Source organism: Carassius gibelio, chromosome B7 (genome assembly GCF_023724105.1).
Source record: "Carassius gibelio isolate Cgi1373 ecotype wild population from Czech Republic chromosome B7, carGib1.2-hapl.c, whole genome shotgun sequence".
Taxonomy (NCBI): Eukaryota; Metazoa; Chordata; class Actinopteri; order Cypriniformes; family Cyprinidae; genus Carassius; species Carassius gibelio.
Window position 1 is genome coordinate 36,927,268 of NC_068402.1, and position 20,305 is coordinate 36,947,572.

A 20,305-nucleotide genomic window follows, 5' to 3' on the forward strand; every position below is an offset into this window, starting at 1 on the left:
CATGTGCAGTCTCTTGTTTTTTTTTTGTGTGTATGTGCAGGATGTAAAAAGTGGTTTTAAGTCTATTATTTCTATCTTTTTCTGTAGTGTGTCAGTAGGAAATATCAGTTTGCATTCATTTAAATTCATTTATCCATTATTTGTAATAATCCAGTTTATTTAGTTTTTTTTTTTTTGTCTGATAACAGCAGAGGTGTCAAGTAACGAAGTACAAATTCTTCGTTACTGTACTTAAGTAGAAATTTGGGGTATCTATACTTTACTTGAGTAATTATTTTTCAGCCGACTTTTTACTTCTACTCCTTACATTTTCACGCAAGTATCTGTACTTTCTACTCCTTACATTTAAAAAATTAGCTTCGTTACTGCTATTTCATACCGGATTGTTATCGTTCAGAGAGAGAGAAAGAAAAAAACCCTATCCAGATAAATCGCGCCATCAGGATGGAGTGAATTTGATTGTGGTTGGATGAGAAGTATACACATATACCATTCCGACACCCTATTGGTCCATACGCGATCCATCACACCTGCACATGACACAAGTCACATCACACTGCATAGACAGTTTTGGGTTCGTTTATCAAAAAATATATTTCTTAAAAGTAGGTTGGAACCAGTAGTATCCGATCGCCTCAGAGTCAGTCCGCTTAAATTTCAAATGAAACCGGCGTCAGTCCGGTCTCCTCCCGTCTTTCAGCGCGCTCTGCAATCCGCCGACCACGGTGGAGCAGCGCGAGCTCAAACAGAGACAGAGGACACAAGGTGTGTGTTTACCGATAGATTGTTAGAATATCTGTATCTGTGAAGTTCTTTGTCATAAATACAGTTTACAAAAGGTCATGATCAGTCGGTTTCTCATCTAGTGTAAAGTTTTCGCTTGTCACCGCTAATCACGAAACAGCTGTTTCCTTACACTTATTTAAATATACTTAATTTAATCATACGTACATACACTACTGTGCAAAAGTCTTAGGCAGTATTTTCACTTAAAAGAATGGTGTTCGGCCAGTTATTTATATATTTTGCTGTAGAGTGTCACTGTCAGTATAAAATATCAGTTTACAATTCCAAACATTCATTTTGCCATCGTCAAACTGCTTGTGCATTCAAAATCGCACTAGATTATTATTAAAATTAATGGCAAACTACTGTTATACTGACACATTGCAGCAAAAGATATAAATAACTGGCTTAAAACCCTTTTTTGGGGTGAAAACACTATTCTTTCTTTTCAATAAGACTTTTGCACAGTACTGTATTTTAAAAACGAGATTGTTGCTACTTTATAAAGAATGAACATACAGTCATTCACAGAACTGATTTAAGACAGTGACAGACAGCACTCATCTTAACTAAATATCATAGTGAGTGACAGATATACAGTAGAAACATTATGTGTACTTTTGTATTAAATAATGACCCAGATTGTGAAATACATTTATTAGCCTTAGATTAAGGGAAGCACAACTTGGGAAATGAGAGCATCCAAGGTGAAAGCTATGGATTTATTTTAAATATTTGTAATGTTCTTTAATGTTATCCATAGTTTTTTTTGTAGTTCTTTTTTTTTTTTTTAAGTATCGGTTCAGGCACGTTGAGGCGCCAGTACCATTTTAAAAGTATCGAAAAGGCACTGGACCCTACTTAAAAGTTATTATTTATTTCTCACTACTGGCTCATTTGCCAAATGGGTGCTTTCTCTTCGTCCTCCACAAAAGCTACTGTAGGTAGTTGGGTAGTGAGACGTTTTAATAAATTATCGTTTGCGATTAATGACGCAAATGACAATGTTGTGATATCTAGGCTATAGAGCATCACAGTCCCACCCACAGCTGGTGCCGGAACTAAAAATTCAATGCAATTTCTGCATTGACATTTGGGGTATAAGCCATTAAAACGTAACCATACATGGTAGACTTAAAACCAGCTACGGCTGTACTAAGCAACAGTATATGCTCATATAAACGTAAAAAGATCATGGGGGCACTAACCTTGTTTTGATCTAAAGGCCTTTTATTCGCTATGTCTTGGCTAAGTACTTCATTACCCACAATCCTGAACAATCCCACAATCCCACAGTGATACATCTGATTGGTGGAGCTCGTATAACCGTCTGGTTAAACCCCTCGAAGGTCCGTGAAGACTGAAGATCATTAATAAAAAAATAAAATAAAATAAAAACCTGTATTGCGTTTTTGCACGGTAGACTTATCAGTGCAATCATGATCTCCTTGGCTGCCATTGAGAGTTTTGCAGGGAGGTTGGTAACTTTAGTTAGCATTATCGTCCACTTTAGCTAGGCTACTGTAGCCTCCATATGAAATGAGTCATATCAAGCATTTTATAATGCCACTGTCAAAACAATATTTAGCCTAGACATACCTTTTTGTGCATTTACTGAACATTTGTGTAATGGCAACGACATGTGTTGACGACTGAGCAGTGATTGCAGTCAGATACAAAGCACTGCACCATTGCTGACGTTATCGTTAACCACTTTCACACACGCACACAATATAAAATACACGATGATAAAATAAAAATCAATACACAATACATATATAAAACACTATTTATTTACACGATTAATACTGAAAGAACTGCTATTACTGCACATTCACTATATAAAATAAAATTCACTGGAGGAAAAAGTTCGCGCGAGCGGCCGTCATCAGATTTGGATGTCGCTCAAAAGGCTCGTTGCCTCGTTCTCAGTTGTGGCTTCAGTCGAATTCAATGGGGCGCGGTGGTTTATGGGATGAGTAGTTCCTGCGCTCTAAATGAAAATATGTACACAGTCTTGTACCTTTGACTTTTTTTGGATTTTGTCTTAATTTTTTCACTTGAAATGATATGTTATATGCTTATGAGTTCAGCCGTAGCTGGTTATCCTCACACATGCTCTAAAACTCTTTAGATACGGATTTTTCCGAAAGTGAATGGGAGAAATGAATGGGAAATTTACTTCCGGCACCAGAGCTCTCTCTGGCTGTGGGTGGGACTGTGAAGCTCTATATCAACTTTGTAACTCGTTACCCTCCGAACACTGGACATAGCAGACGTATGTACCGAATACAAGAAGCTATCAATCAAGAAGGTATCAGGATTATGAGTTATTTTTCATTTTTAGTTTTTGAATAATCACTTAGATTAATCATTCATTTTGACAGCACTATAAAGTTTATTGTAAATAGTCAACCACACAAGAGTAATTGTTTTTAGCCTGCACCAATGTTCTTGTCCATTGCCCTCACAGAGTCCTGCAGCTAAGCTTGGATGTACATTTACATTCCATTCAAGGTTATTGATGACATGCCTCTGAAGTTTGACTTTTTGCACCATAACAATAGTTATTGGCAACTAGTCATCATATCTCTAGCTCTTTAATGTATTTGCATTGTACTAAAATGAGTTCATTTTCAATGGGCATATATGTGGCTGAAACAGGTAGCCTAGTGCCTCCCAAATTTTTCAACATGAACATTTTAATATAACATTATAGTCATTATGGCCTTTAGAAAATTTTTTTTTTTGAGGAGGTGGGGTAGTGCACAATAGGCCCTTGTGGCACGGCCCAAGCTTTTGTTCTTAATGGCATTTTTTTTCCTTACATTACTTTTACTTTTATACTTTAAGTAGTTTTTTAAACCAGTACTTTTACACTTTTACTTGAGTAAAAAGCTTGAGTTGATACTTCAACTTCTACAAAAGTCTTTTTAAACCCTAGTATCTATACTTCTACTTGAGTAATGAATGCCAATACTTTTGACACCTCTGGATAACAGCCAGTGCTCCACACAGAGAACAAACTGAAACAGACTCAATCCAGAAGATGCTACTGGAAAACTACAGTCATGCTGTAAAATGATGTTATAAATAGAGTTTCTTTATCAATTAACTTCCATTAACTAAATGACATCAGCATTTGGAGTGAGCATCCTGTGTTTAAAGCAGCTTTTGGCCTCGGTGCACTTGTGCATGGTAAAAATAGGGCACCATATACTTTTATTTGAAGGATTTTTTCCCGTATCTATTTTTTACTGGTGTTTTAAAAAGTATTTAGAATTTTACACTTCATTGCATTTTGTTTTAGAATTAACAGAAATGTCTGTAAAATGAATGGATAATGTCGTGTATTGAGGTCTTTTTCTATTATTTTACGGATTTATTTTGTACAGTGCAAGTCTTGCATTTGTTTCAATCCACAAGAATATCTGTATTTTAATCTCTTAAATTATAAACTTTAAGTATTACATAAATATTCCAATTTTAAATATTATGTTCTGTAAATATTACATATTAAATATTATTATTTTTTTAATTTGAGAAGTTTTCAGCTTTTCACCAGATTCATGAGACATGTATAAACCTTTTGTCAACTGAACACAGACTTAAAATCTCCTCGCAGTTTTCTGCCAAAAAATAAAATAAAAAATTATGGTTTTAACATTTGTACATATTGTAACATATTGTAAGTACTGCAGGCGAAAATACAATTATTATGATGTTCAAATATTTAGTGTTATTTATTTCTAACTTAATATTATAAACTTCATTAATATTATTATTTATTATTTTTATTCAAATTGACTGGTTTCCTCAAAACAGTGGTTGGAATATAATGTGGACTGAGACACTATCCAAATTCAAAAAACTTAATAAATAAATAATAAAACGTACAGTTTTTGCCCTAGGTACATGGTACAATATATATATATTTTTATATATATATATATATATATATATATATATATATATATATATTATTTGAATCTCTTAAACACATTATCTCTTAAATATTTGACTATCTTAAATACATGGTGAGAGGCCTGATCTTGAGATTTTGAGCAGTGACAGAAGGAAACAGTAGGTGGCGGTGTGGAGAGCGGATCACTGAATAACACGACGACGAAGAAGAACGATTCATTTTCTGTTTACTTCTGATTCAAGTTTAAACAGAGTAAAAGACGGTGAGAGCTTGTGTCATTGTGGTAGTTATATGTTTATGAAGGACACAGATGGTTGATGTTGCGCTGTAATACCGTTAAACCTGAGTTTTTGAACACTGAAACACTTTTGAGTAACGTTACTGTAAACTTTTGACATCGTTACATGACAGTGAAAGACTGATCGACTGAATAGCTTCTAATTTGTTAATTGTTTTACCGCTAACGCTAATATATGTATTTTTTATTTTATTTTCCATAAGACACAGATATGTCAGTTTTCCCTCAGCTTTCCATGAATCCAGATGTGCGAGAACATCTTCGCAGTGTTTATACAAACAACGAGGTGGGAACTTTCAGTCTAATAACTTAAATAAGTTGTTGTTGTTGTTGTTGTTGTTTTTGCCTCGTGACATGGGCAAAGTTTAAAATATGTGACTCTTTTTAATGCTGAATAAATAATTTTTCCATTGACGTATGGTTTATTATGATCGGACAATATTTGTTCGAGATCAACTATTTGAAAATCTGGAATCTGAGGGTCCAAAAAAATCAAAATATTGAGAAAATCACATTTAAATTTGTCCAGATGAAGTTCTTAGCAATGCATATCACTAATCAAAAATTACGCTTTTATATATTTATGATAGAAAATATGCAAAGTATTTTCATGGAGCATGATCTTTACTTAATATCCTATTGATACAATGTATTGTTGTCTGTGTACCTGTGCTGCTTCTGACTCGTTTCGTGCTCCAGTGTCTCATGTGCTAATTGTGTCCTCTGTGTGTTTTTGTGTAGCTGGTGTGTGAGTCTGGAGCAGATGAGGCTGATGTGGTGTTTGAAGCGCTCCTGTCCTGTCTGTCTCATCCGCCTCTGTTCACCTGTCTGAGGGCCAGCACACATCTGCACTCACTTCAGGACGTCCAGCTCCGGCTCCAGCAACATCTAGCACAGGTGTGTGTGTGTGTGTGTGTGTGTGTGTGTGTGTGTGTGTGTGTGCACACATTCACCTGCTGTGTTATATATGCTTATTATCACACTGACAGAAGACGTATATATAGAGACATGCGTTTATGAATTAATGTCTTGCAAAAAATTGTAAAGACAGTGTGTATGTTTTTATAGGGGCTGATAAATAATTGCGCCATTTGCCTTTATGAGATTATCAAATTGCAAAGTCTGTGATCATTTGATTTTCACACTTTCCAACATTTTTGTGGACAGAAGCTTTTAGAATTTCACCAGATTCATGAAACATTTATAGAACTTTGGTCAAATTAACACAAACTTAAAAGTCTCCTTGCAGTTTTCTGCCCCAAAAATTAATAATATCACAACTAAAAACTACATTGTAAATAAATAATAAAAAAAAAGATAAAAATAAAATATTTAATGTTTTTTATTTTATTTTCGTGAAGGCCGAAACTGACATTAGAGATCCATCAACATGCGACTGTGAAAAGTAAACAGAAGTTCAGACAGTAGTGACATTAGTAAGTGTCGGGCACTTTTTGTGGCAACTTTATGGTGCTGTGAATTACTTTTGTTTAAAATGTCTAGTGAAATATATTATTTTTTCTTTTCTCAATGTCTGTTTGCAGCAGGAAAGATGTCCATCAGTTTCCACTCACCCACAGCTTCCAGATGTTCTGCTGCTTCCAGTCCACGGCCCTCGGTATGCTCACAATATATGTGCATTATTAGAAAATGATAGTATTCTCCCACTTGTATTTTGTTTTAAAATAGAAGATCTGTGTATTATCCAGCATGACGGTGAGCTGGTCTCCAGCATGATGTGTGTTCTCTCAGAAGCTGGACTGTGTCAGTAATACAGTGGCTGTTGTCTTGTCTGCGTGTGTTTGTTCTGCAGGTCTGTGGATCCGCTGGCCTCTGAAGTGATAGTGGGCGCTCAGTGTGGTAATGCTGTCCTTCGAGGAGCTCATGTGTTCACGCCTGGCATCCTCAGCACACCAAAGTGTGAGCAGAACACACACACACACATGTTTGTTTTTGTGAAAAGTGGGGACATCCCATAGGCATAATGGTTTTTATACTGTACAAACTGTATATTCTATGGCCCTTCACCAACCCTACACCTAACCCTAACCCTCACAGGAAACTTTGTGCATTTTTACTTTCTCAAAAAAACCTAATTCTGTATGATTTATAAGCGTTTTGAAAAATGGGGACATGGGTTATTTCCTCATAAGTCACCCTCTCCTTGTAATACCTGTGTCATACCCATGTCATTATACAGAGTTGAGTCCTGATATGTCACAAGAGCACACACACACATATTCACACTAATGTGCTGTTTCCTGGGGGTTGAATGAAAAGTTTTATTTTTTAAGACATTAAAATTAGAGGTAGATCCTGCTGACTTTGCCATAAATTGTATATGATAAATCCAAAAGTTCTGGCATGAAACTCTAGATGGTGCAGTGTGATAACGCAGTCTGACACAAACACATGATTATCACATTGCACAGCTGATTGGTTCTCTCCTATATCAGCAGAAACATTCAAATACTTGGCTAGTGTTTAATGAAACAGTAGCAGCACACTTCAGAAACCCTCCACCTCCCCAGCTCCACCTGTATAGATCTGGGGGTTATTCATAAACATTATCTGTGCAGCAGCAGTGTTTCTTACCTGCTCACAGCAGCAGATCTATTCTACACTACAAAAGCAGTTTTAAGTAGCACAGGTGTATTTGTAGCAACAGCCAACAATACATTGTTGGTACTGTCTACTAGATATTTGGTATCGTGACATCCCTATTTCTATCATGACAACTCTCGTAGAGATTTACATGGTAATGCACATGACAGTGTTGATGTATGTGTGACCCTTAAACACAAACCAGTCATAAGAGTCAGGTTTTTGAAACTGGGATTTATTCATCAGCTGAACTCTGAATAAATAGCTTTCCATTGTTGTGTGGTTTGTTAGGATCTGACAATATTTAGCTGAGATACAACTATTTGAAAATCTGGAATCTGAGAAAAAAAAAAGGAAAATCATCTTTAAAGTAGTACAAATTAAGTGTTTAGCAATGGATATTACTAATCAAAAATTAAGTTTTGATATATTTTATGGTTGAAAATTTTACATGGGGGAAAATCTTTACTTAATATCCTAATGAATTTTGGCACAAAAGAAAGATTAATAATTTTCTCTCATGTATTGTTGGCTCTTTCTGCAGAAATACTACAGATATGGTTTTGTGCTCCAGGGTCACATATAGTATTTATACAGTTTTATTTAAAATATTTTATTTTTATTTCATGGTTTTTATTTAGTTTCAGTTACTTAAGTACTTCAGAGCTACACTAAAAGAGAATGAGAAATGTTGTCTCTGCAAATTGCCGAAATATATATTATTATAACCTTATTATAACCTAACATTACATTTGCCTTCAGTTAAATACTGAGTATTTGTGCTCTCACTTAATATTAAACATCGTGTTCATTAAAAATCAAGAGTTAAAGGAACCAGTTCCACCTGAAAGCCACTGGATCACATTTTTATTGATGATAATGCGAGAAATCAAGCTCATCGCTGGTTGATTCAAGAGTTTCTTTCTAGAAATGATTTGTTAGTTTGTAATATTTTATGTATGGGTTGCATTGAAATGAACAATTCATATAGAAATAGTTCATTTCACTGCAGAGCCCAAATTATGAGCACGAGTTCTTCTGTGTTTTTGATCAATGGTTAATGATCTAATGCCGCAGGATTCTTCAGTCCATGAAAATCTGATTTAGATTCATTAAAATGTTAAATGTTAAAATTCTCTGTGTGTTTTTCAGACATGAAAGTGGGCGAGGTGGTGTCTGTTTTCTCTGATGTGGAGAGGAAGTGCACACGCGGAGCCAAAGAGTTCAAGGGAAAGAAGGTGTTTCTGGGTAACGGGATTTCGGAGGTGGATCGCTCGGAGATATTCAGCTCAGATGGACCCGGGAAGTGAGTCGGGGTCTCTGTAAAAGTCTTCATGTGCTCTGTTGGAAGCCAGACTCACGTTAACTCGTGTGTGTGTGTGTGTGTGTGTGTCTCTCAGGGGTGTTGCGGTTCGAATGACTGAGCCTCTCTATCAAAGCCCTTCCTTTGATGGTGTTCTCACAGATCAGCTCTTTCTGCAGGTAACATGCTTCTGTGTCTCAGATAATCACCATTCAAATGAGTCTTTATATAGGAGTCTGTTTGTATACAGTGTAAGTGGTGAACTATGTTTGATTTTTGGGTAATTATAAAATGTGCTGGGGTTGTTCTAAGTGCTTTTTGTATTTTTAATTCTTAGTTTACAGAATTAAGTTGATATCGTGACTTAAATAAACCACGTTACTCAGAGACGGACATGTTTTGTTTGTCAGAAATGTTGGTAACACTTTAGAATAGGTAAAACCTATTAGTTGCTTATTAGCTTATTAGTTGTTGTTGTTTTTTTAAAGGGAAGGATTGTTTTTGCTGCAGAGTTGTTGTTTTTTTTAAGGAAATTGCAGATCCTTTTGTAAATAATAGTGAAAAGTCACTTTTTAAAACCGTTGAACCATTATTACTCTGATATTATCTTATAGCTAATATATGCAGTGATATATTTCATACTGTTCCCTTTTAGATGTTGTTGGATGAGTAGATAATGTGAAGTGTTTTTATTCAGCTGAATGTAACTTGACCAAATTAGTTTTTTTACTAATGCCCTTGTAAAGGTAAATTGGCACAAAAATCCCTTCCAGGGGGATAAATATAAATTATAAAAATGTATATAAAATTTGAGACTGGTGATGCTTTTTAAACAGTATTAAAGGAGCTTCTATGTATGATTCTGTAGTTTTTTCACTGCTTTATCCAACTTATTAACTTAAATAGCAAAACTACAGTTTTAAAGATAAATGTGAAGACAAAATTAAGCCTCATATGAATTCAGATGACATTTTTTTTAATATAACAAGAAGATCCAGACGTTTGACTGGTGAGCATTAGTCCGAGTCGAGGTGTTTCTGAGTGTGCATGTGTGATTGGTTCACGCAGAACCTGCCGTCTGTGGTCGTGGGTCATGTTTTAGGACCTCGTCCGGGAGAGCGGATCCTGGACATGTGTGCCGCTCCTGGAGGAAAGACCACACACATCGCTTCTCTCATGGGAAACCAGGCAAGTGTGTGTCTGTTAGAAGTCCTATGAGGACATTATATGATAAGAGTACTCCAAATATTGGCAAGAAAAAGTAGTCCTGGATGAAAACAAACAGACTCTTATATGGTTATGCTGCGTCTCTTCCACAGGGTACTGTTGTGGCCTTGGAAAAAGTCCGATCCAAAATGGAGAAGTTGGTTCAGAACGCAGAGATGCTGCAGTTGGACTGTATTAAAGCATACTGCTGTAACAGTGTGCATGCGGTGAGCTCAGATCCCACTCAGTGCAGTGCAGGTGAGCCTCCAGAATCTCCATAAACCAGCACCACACACCTGACTCACAGCCGAGTTCACTCCAGTCAACAGTGAAGAACAAATTGGGATTTATATACATACACCAGTGATGGAGTACTTGAGTCCTGGACTCGGACTCGAGTCCGACTGGAGTCACTTTTCTTTGGATTCGAGTCCGACTCGAGACTCCATTCTCTGGACTCGTGACTCGACTTGGACTCGTGGACTGATGACTCGTACTTGGACTCGGACTCGGACTCGAGGATATATAAAATCGGACTTGAACATTCATTACATTGTTTTTGACCAAAAATGTTATACAAAATGTTTTGTGCCCAAGACCGGCCGCGATCTATTCTTTTCCCTCACAGACACTGTTACCGCTCGATCTGTGTGTGACAACACACGCACTGACGTCACTCACTTTACTTTCACTTTACTTTTTTTCCTAAGCGCTCGGGCACTTGTGGGAAAGGATGAAGGATGATTTTTTTTGTTTTTGTCAATTCAATTCAATTCAATTCAAGTTTATTTGTATAGCGCTTTTTACAAAACAAATCGTTACAAAGCAACTTTACAGAAAATTATGTTTCTATAATATTTAGTAGTAGCTAGTAGTTTGTGCACATTTGACAGGATTTTAGAAAAAATAAAAATAATAATACAAGACGTAGTCAGCTAGACGATGAACTATCAATATTATTAATTAAGTTATTATATGATTCAGTCAAACATTTAGCAATAATTGTTAGTTCTGTTTGTTGATTCAGGGTTAGCATCATCTGAGGTCCTCTGAGGGTCAGCATCATCTCTTCTCAGGTGTTCTGGATCCAGACTGGAGCTTGTGTAAATCCTAGTTACCACGGGATGTAAATCCTGTGGCGAAACATAGAAACAAAATACAGACATCATTAGCATAGCTGCTGATCCAACAAAGTAAAATTAGTTTAACCCAAGCTAATGAATGAAAAGCACCTTTGATCAGATGCAACTACACTCACAATTTAAAAGATACATTATTCGAATGCTTGGCGAAAGAGATGTGTTTTTAATCTAGATTTAAACAGAGAGAGTGTGTCTGAACCCCGAACATTATCATTAAGGCTATTCCAGAGTTTGGGAGCCAAATGTGAGAAATCTCTACCTCCTTTAGAGGACTTCGCTATCCTAGGAACTACCAAAAGTCCAGCGTTTTGTGACCTTAGGGTGCGTGATGGGTTGTAGCGTGGTAGAAGGCTAGTTAGGTACGCTGGAGCTAAACCATTTAGGGCCTTATAGGTAAGTAATGATAATTTGTAACTGATACGGAACTTAATAGGTAGCCAGTGCAGAGACTGTAAAATTGGGGTAATATGATCATATTTTCTTGACCTCGTAAGGACTCTAGCTGCTGCATTTTGGACTACCTGTAGCTTGTTTATTGACGAAGCAGGACAACCACCTAAAAGTGCATTACAATAGTCCAGTCTAGAGGTCATGAATGCATGAACTAGCTTTTCTGCATCAGAAAAGGATAACATGTTTCGTAGCTTGGCTATGTTTCTAAGATGGATGCAGTTTTTGTAACATTGGAAATATGATTTTCAAAAGACAAATTGCTGTCTAATATAACACCCAGATTTCTGACTGTAGAGGAAGTAACAGTACATCCGTCTAGTTGCAGATTGTAATCTACAAGATTCTGTGTAGTGTTTTTTGGTCCAATAATTAGTATCTCTGTCTTATCCGAATTTAATTGGAGAAAATTATTTGTCATCCAATCTTTTACATTTTTAACACACTCTCTTTGCTTAGATAATTCAGAAGTTTCATCTGGTCTCGTTGAGATATATAGCTGAGTATCATCAGCATAACAGTGGAAGCTAATTCCGTATTTTCTAATAATATTACCAAGGGGCAACATGTATATTGAAAATAGAAGGGGACCTAGGACGGATCCTTGTGGCACTCCATATTTTACTGATGATAAATGAGATGACTCCCCATTTAAGTAAACACAATGGTAGCGATCGGACAGGTAGGATCTAAACCATCTTAGAGCCTGCCCTTGAATACCTGTATAGTTTTGTAATCGATCTATGAGTATGTCATGATCTATGGTGTCGAACGCAGCACTAAGATCAAGTAAGACTAGAAATGAGATGCAGCCTTGGTCTGACGCAAGGAGCAGGTCATTTGTAATTTTAACAAGTGCAGTTTCTGTGATATGGTGGGGCCTAAAACCTGACTGAAATTCTTCATACAGATCATTTTTATGTAGGAAGGTGCTCAATTGAGCAGACACATGACAGTCACATGACCCGCGGTGCGCTTGTGGCATTCTGAAAAGTTTAGATGTTTTTAACTCAATGCGGTGCGGACGCGCCTGGATGCTGCCGTTATGAGCGCGCATACGCTTCCATTATGAGCGTGCATACTGCGCGCCTACAGTACATTGTAATAACGAACTTGAGCGTGCAAAAGACGTGATATTTGAACGGCCCTTATACGTTGCTTTCTGACCATGCGCGTGCCGTCACACACACACATTCACTTGAAAACATACAAACGCACTCACGCTAAATCACTCGGTCACTCACACACAAACGCTCTCTCTCTCTCTCTCACACACACACAGACCCTCACACTCATTGCAATATGCACGTTTCTTTTTTTCGCCGAGTGTATTTCTGTAATACAGTGTTAAAGGATTAGTTCACACAAAAATTTCCTAATCATTTACTCCTCCCAATGCCATCCAGGATATCCATGGCGTTTTTTCTTAAATTATGTTTTTTAAGGAAAACATTTCAGGATGTTTTCTTCATATAATGGACTTCAATGCCTACCAACTCGGTTGCTATTGTTTCCTCAAAAAAAAAAAAAAAAAAAAAATCCAATACGGGACTCGAGAATCGACTCGGACTCGAACTCTGGTAATGGTGACTCGACTCGGACTCTTCTTTGGTGACTCGGACTCGGACTCGAACACTGAGACTCGAGACTCGACTCGGACTCGACAGTTGGTGACTCGACTACAACACTGACACAGACACACACACACACACACACACACACACACATATGTATGTTCCTGTAGCTCAAGTGGTAGAGCATTGCGATATCAAGCAATATCATTGGGGGTTCGATTCCCCGGGAACACATGATAGGTAAAAATTGATAGCCTGAATGCACTGTAAGTCGCTTTGGATAAAAGCGTCTGCTAAATGCATAAAATTTAATTTAATTTAATTTAATATAATATATAATCACACATCATTCTTGCAATATGCAGTTGCATTATGGACTGTCTACATATTATGCACACAAGCTCCTGACATCTATATTTTCTAAAAGTTCTTCTCATTATTTTTTTTATATTTTAATCCATCTTTCAAAGTGACTCTTCAGACAAAATAATAAAATCTCTCATTGAATTACTTTAATTAAGTGCAGATACAATTTTTAAAAAGGTTTATTTTCGAGTTTGGATGATATTTTAAGTAGGAGTACTGATTGTATATTTGTGTGTACTTGTTGACGGTCCCCCGTATCCTGAGGAGAGTTTTGACCGGGTATTATTAGACGCTCCCTGCAGTGGTTTGGGTCAGAGACCCAACATGAGCTACAGCTGCAGTCTGAGAGAAGTCTGTTCCTACCAGCCTCTGCAGAGAAAACTCTTCACTACGGTAATGAAGGACTGTAACGCTCGTCTTCTGATGCTGCTCAGACAGTCTACGTTTTTATGCTTCAGTGTTTTCCACAGTAACATCTGTGTGCAGCTTTCCACCTCTAAGTGGCGCTATAACCATAGACACAAAGGTCGAAACAATGTAAGCTTTCTTTATGATGGTTAAAATATAAATTCAACGTTTAAAATGTTATTTACAAAACACAATGACAACAAAGATGCATGAGATTTTTTTTTTTTTATGTTTTTTCTCAGAATTGCAAGAAAAAAGTCATTTTTTACCCTGTGGTGGGAACACGCTACCATACAATAAAGTCTTGATATTGAAGGAAAAGTTTTATGTTATACATTGTTGTATTTTTTTTATATTTTTTGCTGTTATTTATCTACTTGCATTATTAGCTTTTATTTTATATTCTCAGTTTATTTTTTGTTTTAGTCAGTTTTGTTTGGTGTTCTTATCTTTTAAAAATGCTTATCACTTAGCCTTAATTTTATTTTCTTTAATTTGAGTAATTCAAACTTAGTTTTTAACATTTTTAAGTTTTGTTTTGTCTAATATTCATAATTTATTTCAATTAGCAAAAAGTCTGTTTAATAATATTAGTTAATGACAGCACCGCTTGCAGTTGTTTATATGGTTTTGGCTGACCGTTTCTTTCGGTCCCTGAACAGGAGGAGGTTCAGTGTAGCTGTGAAGTTCAGTGTTAGTCTTGTGCAGCTCATTAAATGTGTCTGTTTTACACCCTTTTGTTTGCAGGCTGTGCGTTTGTTGAAAAGAGGAGGTGTTTTGGTGTACAGCACGTGCACCGTGACGCTTGCGGAGAATGAAGAGCAGGTCTCCTGGGCTCTCAGGACCTTCCCCGGTCTAACACTAGAGCCGCAGGTGAGGATAAAACACTGATTAAACAACAAACCGAACAAACTGAGCAGTGAATACTTGTGAGTCTAGCAAAACAGAGCAAATATGAGATACTTAAAAACTGCTTCATTACTGGATCTTTATCTGAAGTAAGTGCAATCTCTTAAGTATTCGTAATTAACGTAATTGTTTTCTGATAGCAATGTGCTGTCAGCCCAGACACTAATGCTGTGTTTGTTGGGAATGACTGGGTAATTATAATCTGGTGGCTATGAGGGTTAGTGATGTGTCTTCTTTTCCAGCTGCCTGTTTTAGGATCGGAGGGGATGTCGGGAGCGGGTCTGTCACGTGACCAGCGGCGGCTGCTACAGAGGTTTAGACCAGAATTAGTTTGGAGAGGAGCAGGCGTCCCACATTCCCCCGAGAGCCTCCTACACAACGCCAACGCAGATACTATCGGCTTCTTCATTGCCAAGTTCATGAAAAGGTAGAAAGCTGAAGAAGTATGGCACTTTTGTCTGCTAAACTGTGGAATGCCTCAAAGATATGTTGTGGGTCCATTGACTTTTATCGTATGGACAAAAAACAGACATTTTTAATAAATATCAGGCAAGGTGATGTTTCTGCAGCAGGTTTTCGTGCACTTGAACCACTTATTTGAAGCACACAATCTAAATGACATAGGGTAAAAATATTTATTAATCCTCAGAAAGGAAACAGAAGGGTATGTAAACGCCATCCTTGTAAATTATTATGCCTTTTGTATACTTAGATATTTACGCATTTCCCAAAATGACTATTTAAAAAGATAATCTGTTTCAAATGCTTACTGGTTTAATGTAGTGTATTGCCTTTATGAGCATCAAATAATGTTTTACATTTTTCATAATGGGTATAATTGTCAGTATGTGTTTCACTACGTGAACAACCATCACAAAATATACAAAACAAACCAGAATAAGACTTTTTTTTAGTAACAGGGTTGTATGTGAAAATTCTGTTGTTTTTTTCTTGTGCAATGTACGTAAAATTTAATAATAAAAAAACTTTTCTATGATACCTCTTTTTTTTTTTTTTTAAACAATAATTATTCTGAAACTTCATGAGCACTTTGAGATGCATTAAGTTGCATAATCAACTGAAGAAAACTGAATAATCGCCTTCTGTTCACACTGTGTGGATGACGATACTCTTGCACAGAAGACTGCAGACTGTATTTCTGCATCAGAATGCATGGGGAATACAAATCAATACAACAATAATTCATGTATTCACCCATAAGCAGCAGTAATACTCCAAACGCCTAAAATAATCTGCATTTGTCAAATGTCTAGCAATTCAGAGACCATAAGGCCGGGGAAACAAACCAAAAACAGTTTTCTTTAATTTAACGAATTACCTGTGTCTTTTCATTAACCTTTGCTCAATTGATCAGAAAAGTTCAGGACTGCTGGAGAAACAAACCAGAACTATGATGATGTTGTTGTAATGTCTTTATCCTATATGCAAGGCAATACACACCTTTGCAACTTTAACACACAAGTAATTAACATTAAATAACCATTTGAAATGACAGCCACACAATATAAAATAAACCTCCTACTAATCAGCAGTGAAGTTGAAATGGAGAATTCAATATGAGACATTTTTGTTTCCTGTAATGTGGACAGAATATTCAATAACACAATAACAACAATAATAATTATGGAAGATTGTTTCTGCCGTGGAATAAAAAATAAATAAAAAGGTATAGGCAACTATTCATTGTCTATTCAATTTTTTTTTCATTTTTTTTTTTCCACAAAATAAAAACTAAAAAGTAATTGCAACCTTTAACCTCACAATTAGGACTTTTTTTTTCTTTCGGTTTACAACTCAGATTTCTGACTTTTCTCTGAATTGCAACGAAGAAAAGTCAGAAGTCTTTTTTTTTTCTTTGGCGGAAACAAGCTTACATAAATAATAATTATAATAATAATAATAATTTGAGTAATTAACTAGACCTAAAGAATTGTAAGAAATATATATGATAAAAAAATAAACAGCAGATTTCTATCTGGGGACACATTTTGCCATTCACTTTCGGTGGCGTTTTTGCCCCAAACTTGCATTAATTTCTGAAACTGTCACATCAGCTGAAAACCAAGATTGTTTCAAATCAGTGCAAGGTCTTAAATTTTGATTAAAATGTTTTTTTCTCCTTTGGGTTAGCATGCGTCTATGATGTGTTCAATAAGACCAGGAATGCAAATCAATTAAAAAACAGAACTAAAAATAAATACACAAAGTTCTACAATCTTTAAAGAGAATTTCATCATCAATGCCATGTTAAATTATATAGAATTGTCTTTATTTAATGTGTCCACACTGTATGGACACACGTGTCATTGGCCTGTAAGAACACATGAGATTGAGGTCGGTGTGTTTGTGTGTCACTGCTCTATGTAATGCTCTCTCGCCCGTTCCTCCTCTCCTTGTTTCCTGTCCGGCTCGTGATGAGGGTCTCGTTGGGACCTCTGCTTTCCTCTTTGCCGTCCGTTCCTCTCGTTGTGGTCGTATTCCTTCTCTCTGTCGCCCCGGTGGTGATGATGGTGATGGTTTGGCGGTTCCTCTTCCTGTGTTTGTCCAGTGTGAGGTTCTGGATACATGGACTCTGACGTCTCTTGTTTGGAAAGCGTCCTCGTGGTGCGACTGTGATGGCGGTGATGATGATGAAGATGGCTGTGGTGTTTGTGGCCGCTTCTCCATTCACTCGGTTGTTGGTCGTGGTTAGCTTTAGCATCTCTCTCCTCAGCGTTGTCGTCTTCCAAACTTCCTTGCTTCTGAGTTTGGTAGTGATGATGATGATGATGATGGTATCCTTCATAAAAGCCTGTCCTGTCGTCCGCTGGCCTCTCTGTTGTCTGCTCACCCGCTCTGACCTGATTTAGCAACACGTGTGGAATAATGCAGTTATGTGGATTTGCAGACACAAACTACATGTTGCCAAATGTAACCTTACTGTAAAGGTTTACAGAAAAGATTGTTTTGTAAGAAAATCAAAGTAAACACATCAATGCATAACTTTTTTTAACACACACGCACGCAAACCTCTGAAATCCCTACAGACCACATCAGATCCACAGGAAATGGAAGCCAGCTTTCCGCCACTGAATTAATAAAAAAGTAACTACGACTTTTTTCTCACAATTCTGACTTTTTTTCTAGGAATTGAGAGATAAACTATATATTTTTACTTTCCCCTTGCAATTAAACATTTTCTTGCAGAATTCGGACTTTTTTTCCCAGAACTTATGTTATCAAATGGAACCTTACTGTAAAGTTTTACCAAAAAGATTGTTATTGTTTTGTAAAAAAACAGTGTGTAAGAAATCAAAGTAAACATCTCAGTGCAGTTTTTTTCTCACAATTCTGACATTTTTCTTGCATTTTGGGCTTTTTTCTTAGAATTGAATAAAGTTGGTTCATATCTAACAGCTCTGACTTTATTACTCGCAACTGTGTCAGAAAAGTAATAATTGTAATATGTAAATCGCAATAACCTTTTTTTCAGTGGCAGAAGCAAGTTTCCATAGATCTACTATTATTCTCCAATGTTAAAGGGATAGTTCACCAAAATTTTTGTAAAAATTAGCCCATTACTTCTCACCCTTGAGCCATCCTAGGTCTATATGACTATCTTCTTTCAGATTAATGCAATAAAGGCCTGCATTATTATTATTTGTAATAATTGCAATTAAATGGAAATGTGTTTGTTTAAATTTTTATAGAATGCAGCATGTTGAACTTTACTTTTTCTACCCACTTATGTTATAAATTAAGAAATAGTCATGGAAGCGTCTTAAATGGATTTTTATGACTATTATGTTATCTGCAAGTATAGTTTTTAAAATATTTGTAAGATTTGAAGTACACTACTGCACTCCCTTATTTAACAAATCTTTGTTAGGACGTCCTGTAGTATTGTAACTGGATACCTATGCTTTCTGTATGTGAGTGCAAAACTTATCTTAGCAAGCTAGCAGCAATGATTTATTACATTTACTATAGCTTTCTCAGTTTGCTAATGTAAGTGCAGGCTGAAGTCCCATAGGCACCTTTGGTTGTGGATTAGTCAGTGAGTCATTGCAGGCGACTGTGGTGAGCTTCTCCAGCAGAGGGTTTGTCTGCGGGACACCGGGAGGATGAGTGGATTTCCAGTAGGCCTCCAGATAATCAGCCATGTGCTCACAGGCGTCTTCCAGCTGATTCTCATCAAGAATGATGTCGAAAAGCCCCTGGATAGAGAACAAACAAGCGTGTGAGGAGGGAAATGAACTGTTAGAGAGCAGAGAGTGAGAGAGAACGGTTGATCACTTTAACTCACTGAAGGGCACTGGGCAAGTTTGTCTGCTGCCACCATCTGAACATTGAGATGTTTTGCCTGAGACTTTCCTCTAGACTTTATTAATCGCTGCAAAACCTAAAGGATTGACAAACCAGAGTTTACAATATCCCAGCAAAATATCAGTCTTGAACAACAGAAAGACAGTCTGATAGACAATCAGAGGATCCACTGTGAAGAACTATGCTTAATTGCATTAAGTATGCACTTGTAGTGTACTTCAAATCTTATAAGAATGTAAAAAGAATACGTGCAGATAACAGTGTTAATGAAATAAAAGGCTACAAGTGTTTCTCAACACACCTAAATACACTTTTAAAAAGGGCACTTTGTAAAGTCAAATAAAAAAAGTTGATTTATCTGAATTGTCATTAACATGCAATTATAGGTACAATATGTAGGTTTTCGCCACTAGAGGGCGCACATTCAAAACAAACAAAGAAATAGGAAGATGACGCCATGATGGGACTCCGGCAGAAATCATGTTCATGGATGAGCTAATGTATTAAAGATTTATTAATATCGTAGTGTGAAGCAGAGTGAGGCTGAAAGAAGCGAAGAAGCCATCGAAGCGAAACGAGTAGGACTTAAGTAGGACATGGCAAGTTTATGACTAAATATATTCTTTTAAAGTATATGTGTGTGTACCTTTGGAGAGGTGATCTTGATGTAGACAATAATTGGAGCAAGAGATGTTTTTCCCAGTTGAGCCGGGTGGTTTATCGTGTCGGCGTCAAGAACCACCAGCTGCAGCGTGCGAGCCAGTTCAAAGATTCTCTCGATCTCACTCTGAACCTCGGCTATAAACACACACACACACACACACACACACACACACACACACACACACACACACACACACACACACACACACACACACGACAGTCTGAGAGTAATACTGAGAATAACTGAGATCCAAAACACTGGAACCAATTAAGCTAACATTACAATTCAGAAAGAATAATGTGAAGTAACATGTAATGAAAGGAATTAAACAAAACTGGAACAAC

The 20,305-nt window shown here is 36.7% G+C and overlaps 2 protein-coding genes across 8 annotated transcripts in view; one reads left to right on the top strand and one right to left on the bottom strand.

Annotated features, from left to right (window-relative positions):
- The first annotated feature begins 4,857 nt into the window (after positions 1 to 4,857).
- On the top strand, positions 4,858 to 15,970 carry nsun6 (NOP2/Sun RNA methyltransferase 6). Of its 4 annotated transcripts, none has more exons than XM_052560602.1 (12): positions 4,858 to 4,973; positions 5,213 to 5,295; positions 5,751 to 5,906; positions 6,554 to 6,627; positions 6,823 to 6,929; positions 8,766 to 8,919; positions 9,014 to 9,095; positions 9,985 to 10,104; positions 10,236 to 10,379; positions 13,898 to 14,047; positions 14,810 to 14,935; positions 15,214 to 15,970. In XM_052560602.1, exons 2-12 carry the CDS (start codon positions 5,221 to 5,223, stop codon positions 15,400 to 15,402), a joined length of 1,377 nt encoding a protein of 458 aa, XP_052416562.1. In that variant the 5' UTR covers positions 4,858 to 4,973; positions 5,213 to 5,220; the 3' UTR covers positions 15,403 to 15,970. The 4 variants fall into 4 exon arrangements, with proteins under 4 accessions (XP_052416562.1, XP_052416565.1, XP_052416566.1 ...); XM_052560603.1 differs by having other exon boundaries at positions 4,886 to 4,973; positions 5,219 to 5,295; XM_052560605.1 differs by lacking the exon at positions 5,751 to 5,906.
- A 782-nt stretch (positions 15,971 to 16,752) lies between these two features.
- Positions 16,753 to 20,305, bottom strand: part of cacnb2a (calcium channel, voltage-dependent, beta 2a) — a 28,368-nt gene continuing 24,815 nt past the window's right edge. For all 4 annotated transcript variants that reach the window (XM_052560601.1, XM_052560599.1, XM_052560600.1 and 1 more), the window contains exons 10-13: positions 19,944 to 20,095; positions 19,278 to 19,373; positions 19,009 to 19,188; positions 16,753 to 17,832 (exon numbers count right to left, since the gene is read on the bottom strand). In XM_052560601.1, coding sequence (XP_052416561.1) covers positions 17,344 to 17,832; positions 19,009 to 19,188; positions 19,278 to 19,373; positions 19,944 to 20,095 — 917 coding nt within the window. In that variant the 3' untranslated portion in view covers positions 16,753 to 17,343. The remainder of the gene's footprint in view (positions 17,833 to 19,008; positions 19,189 to 19,277; positions 19,374 to 19,943; positions 20,096 to 20,305) is intronic.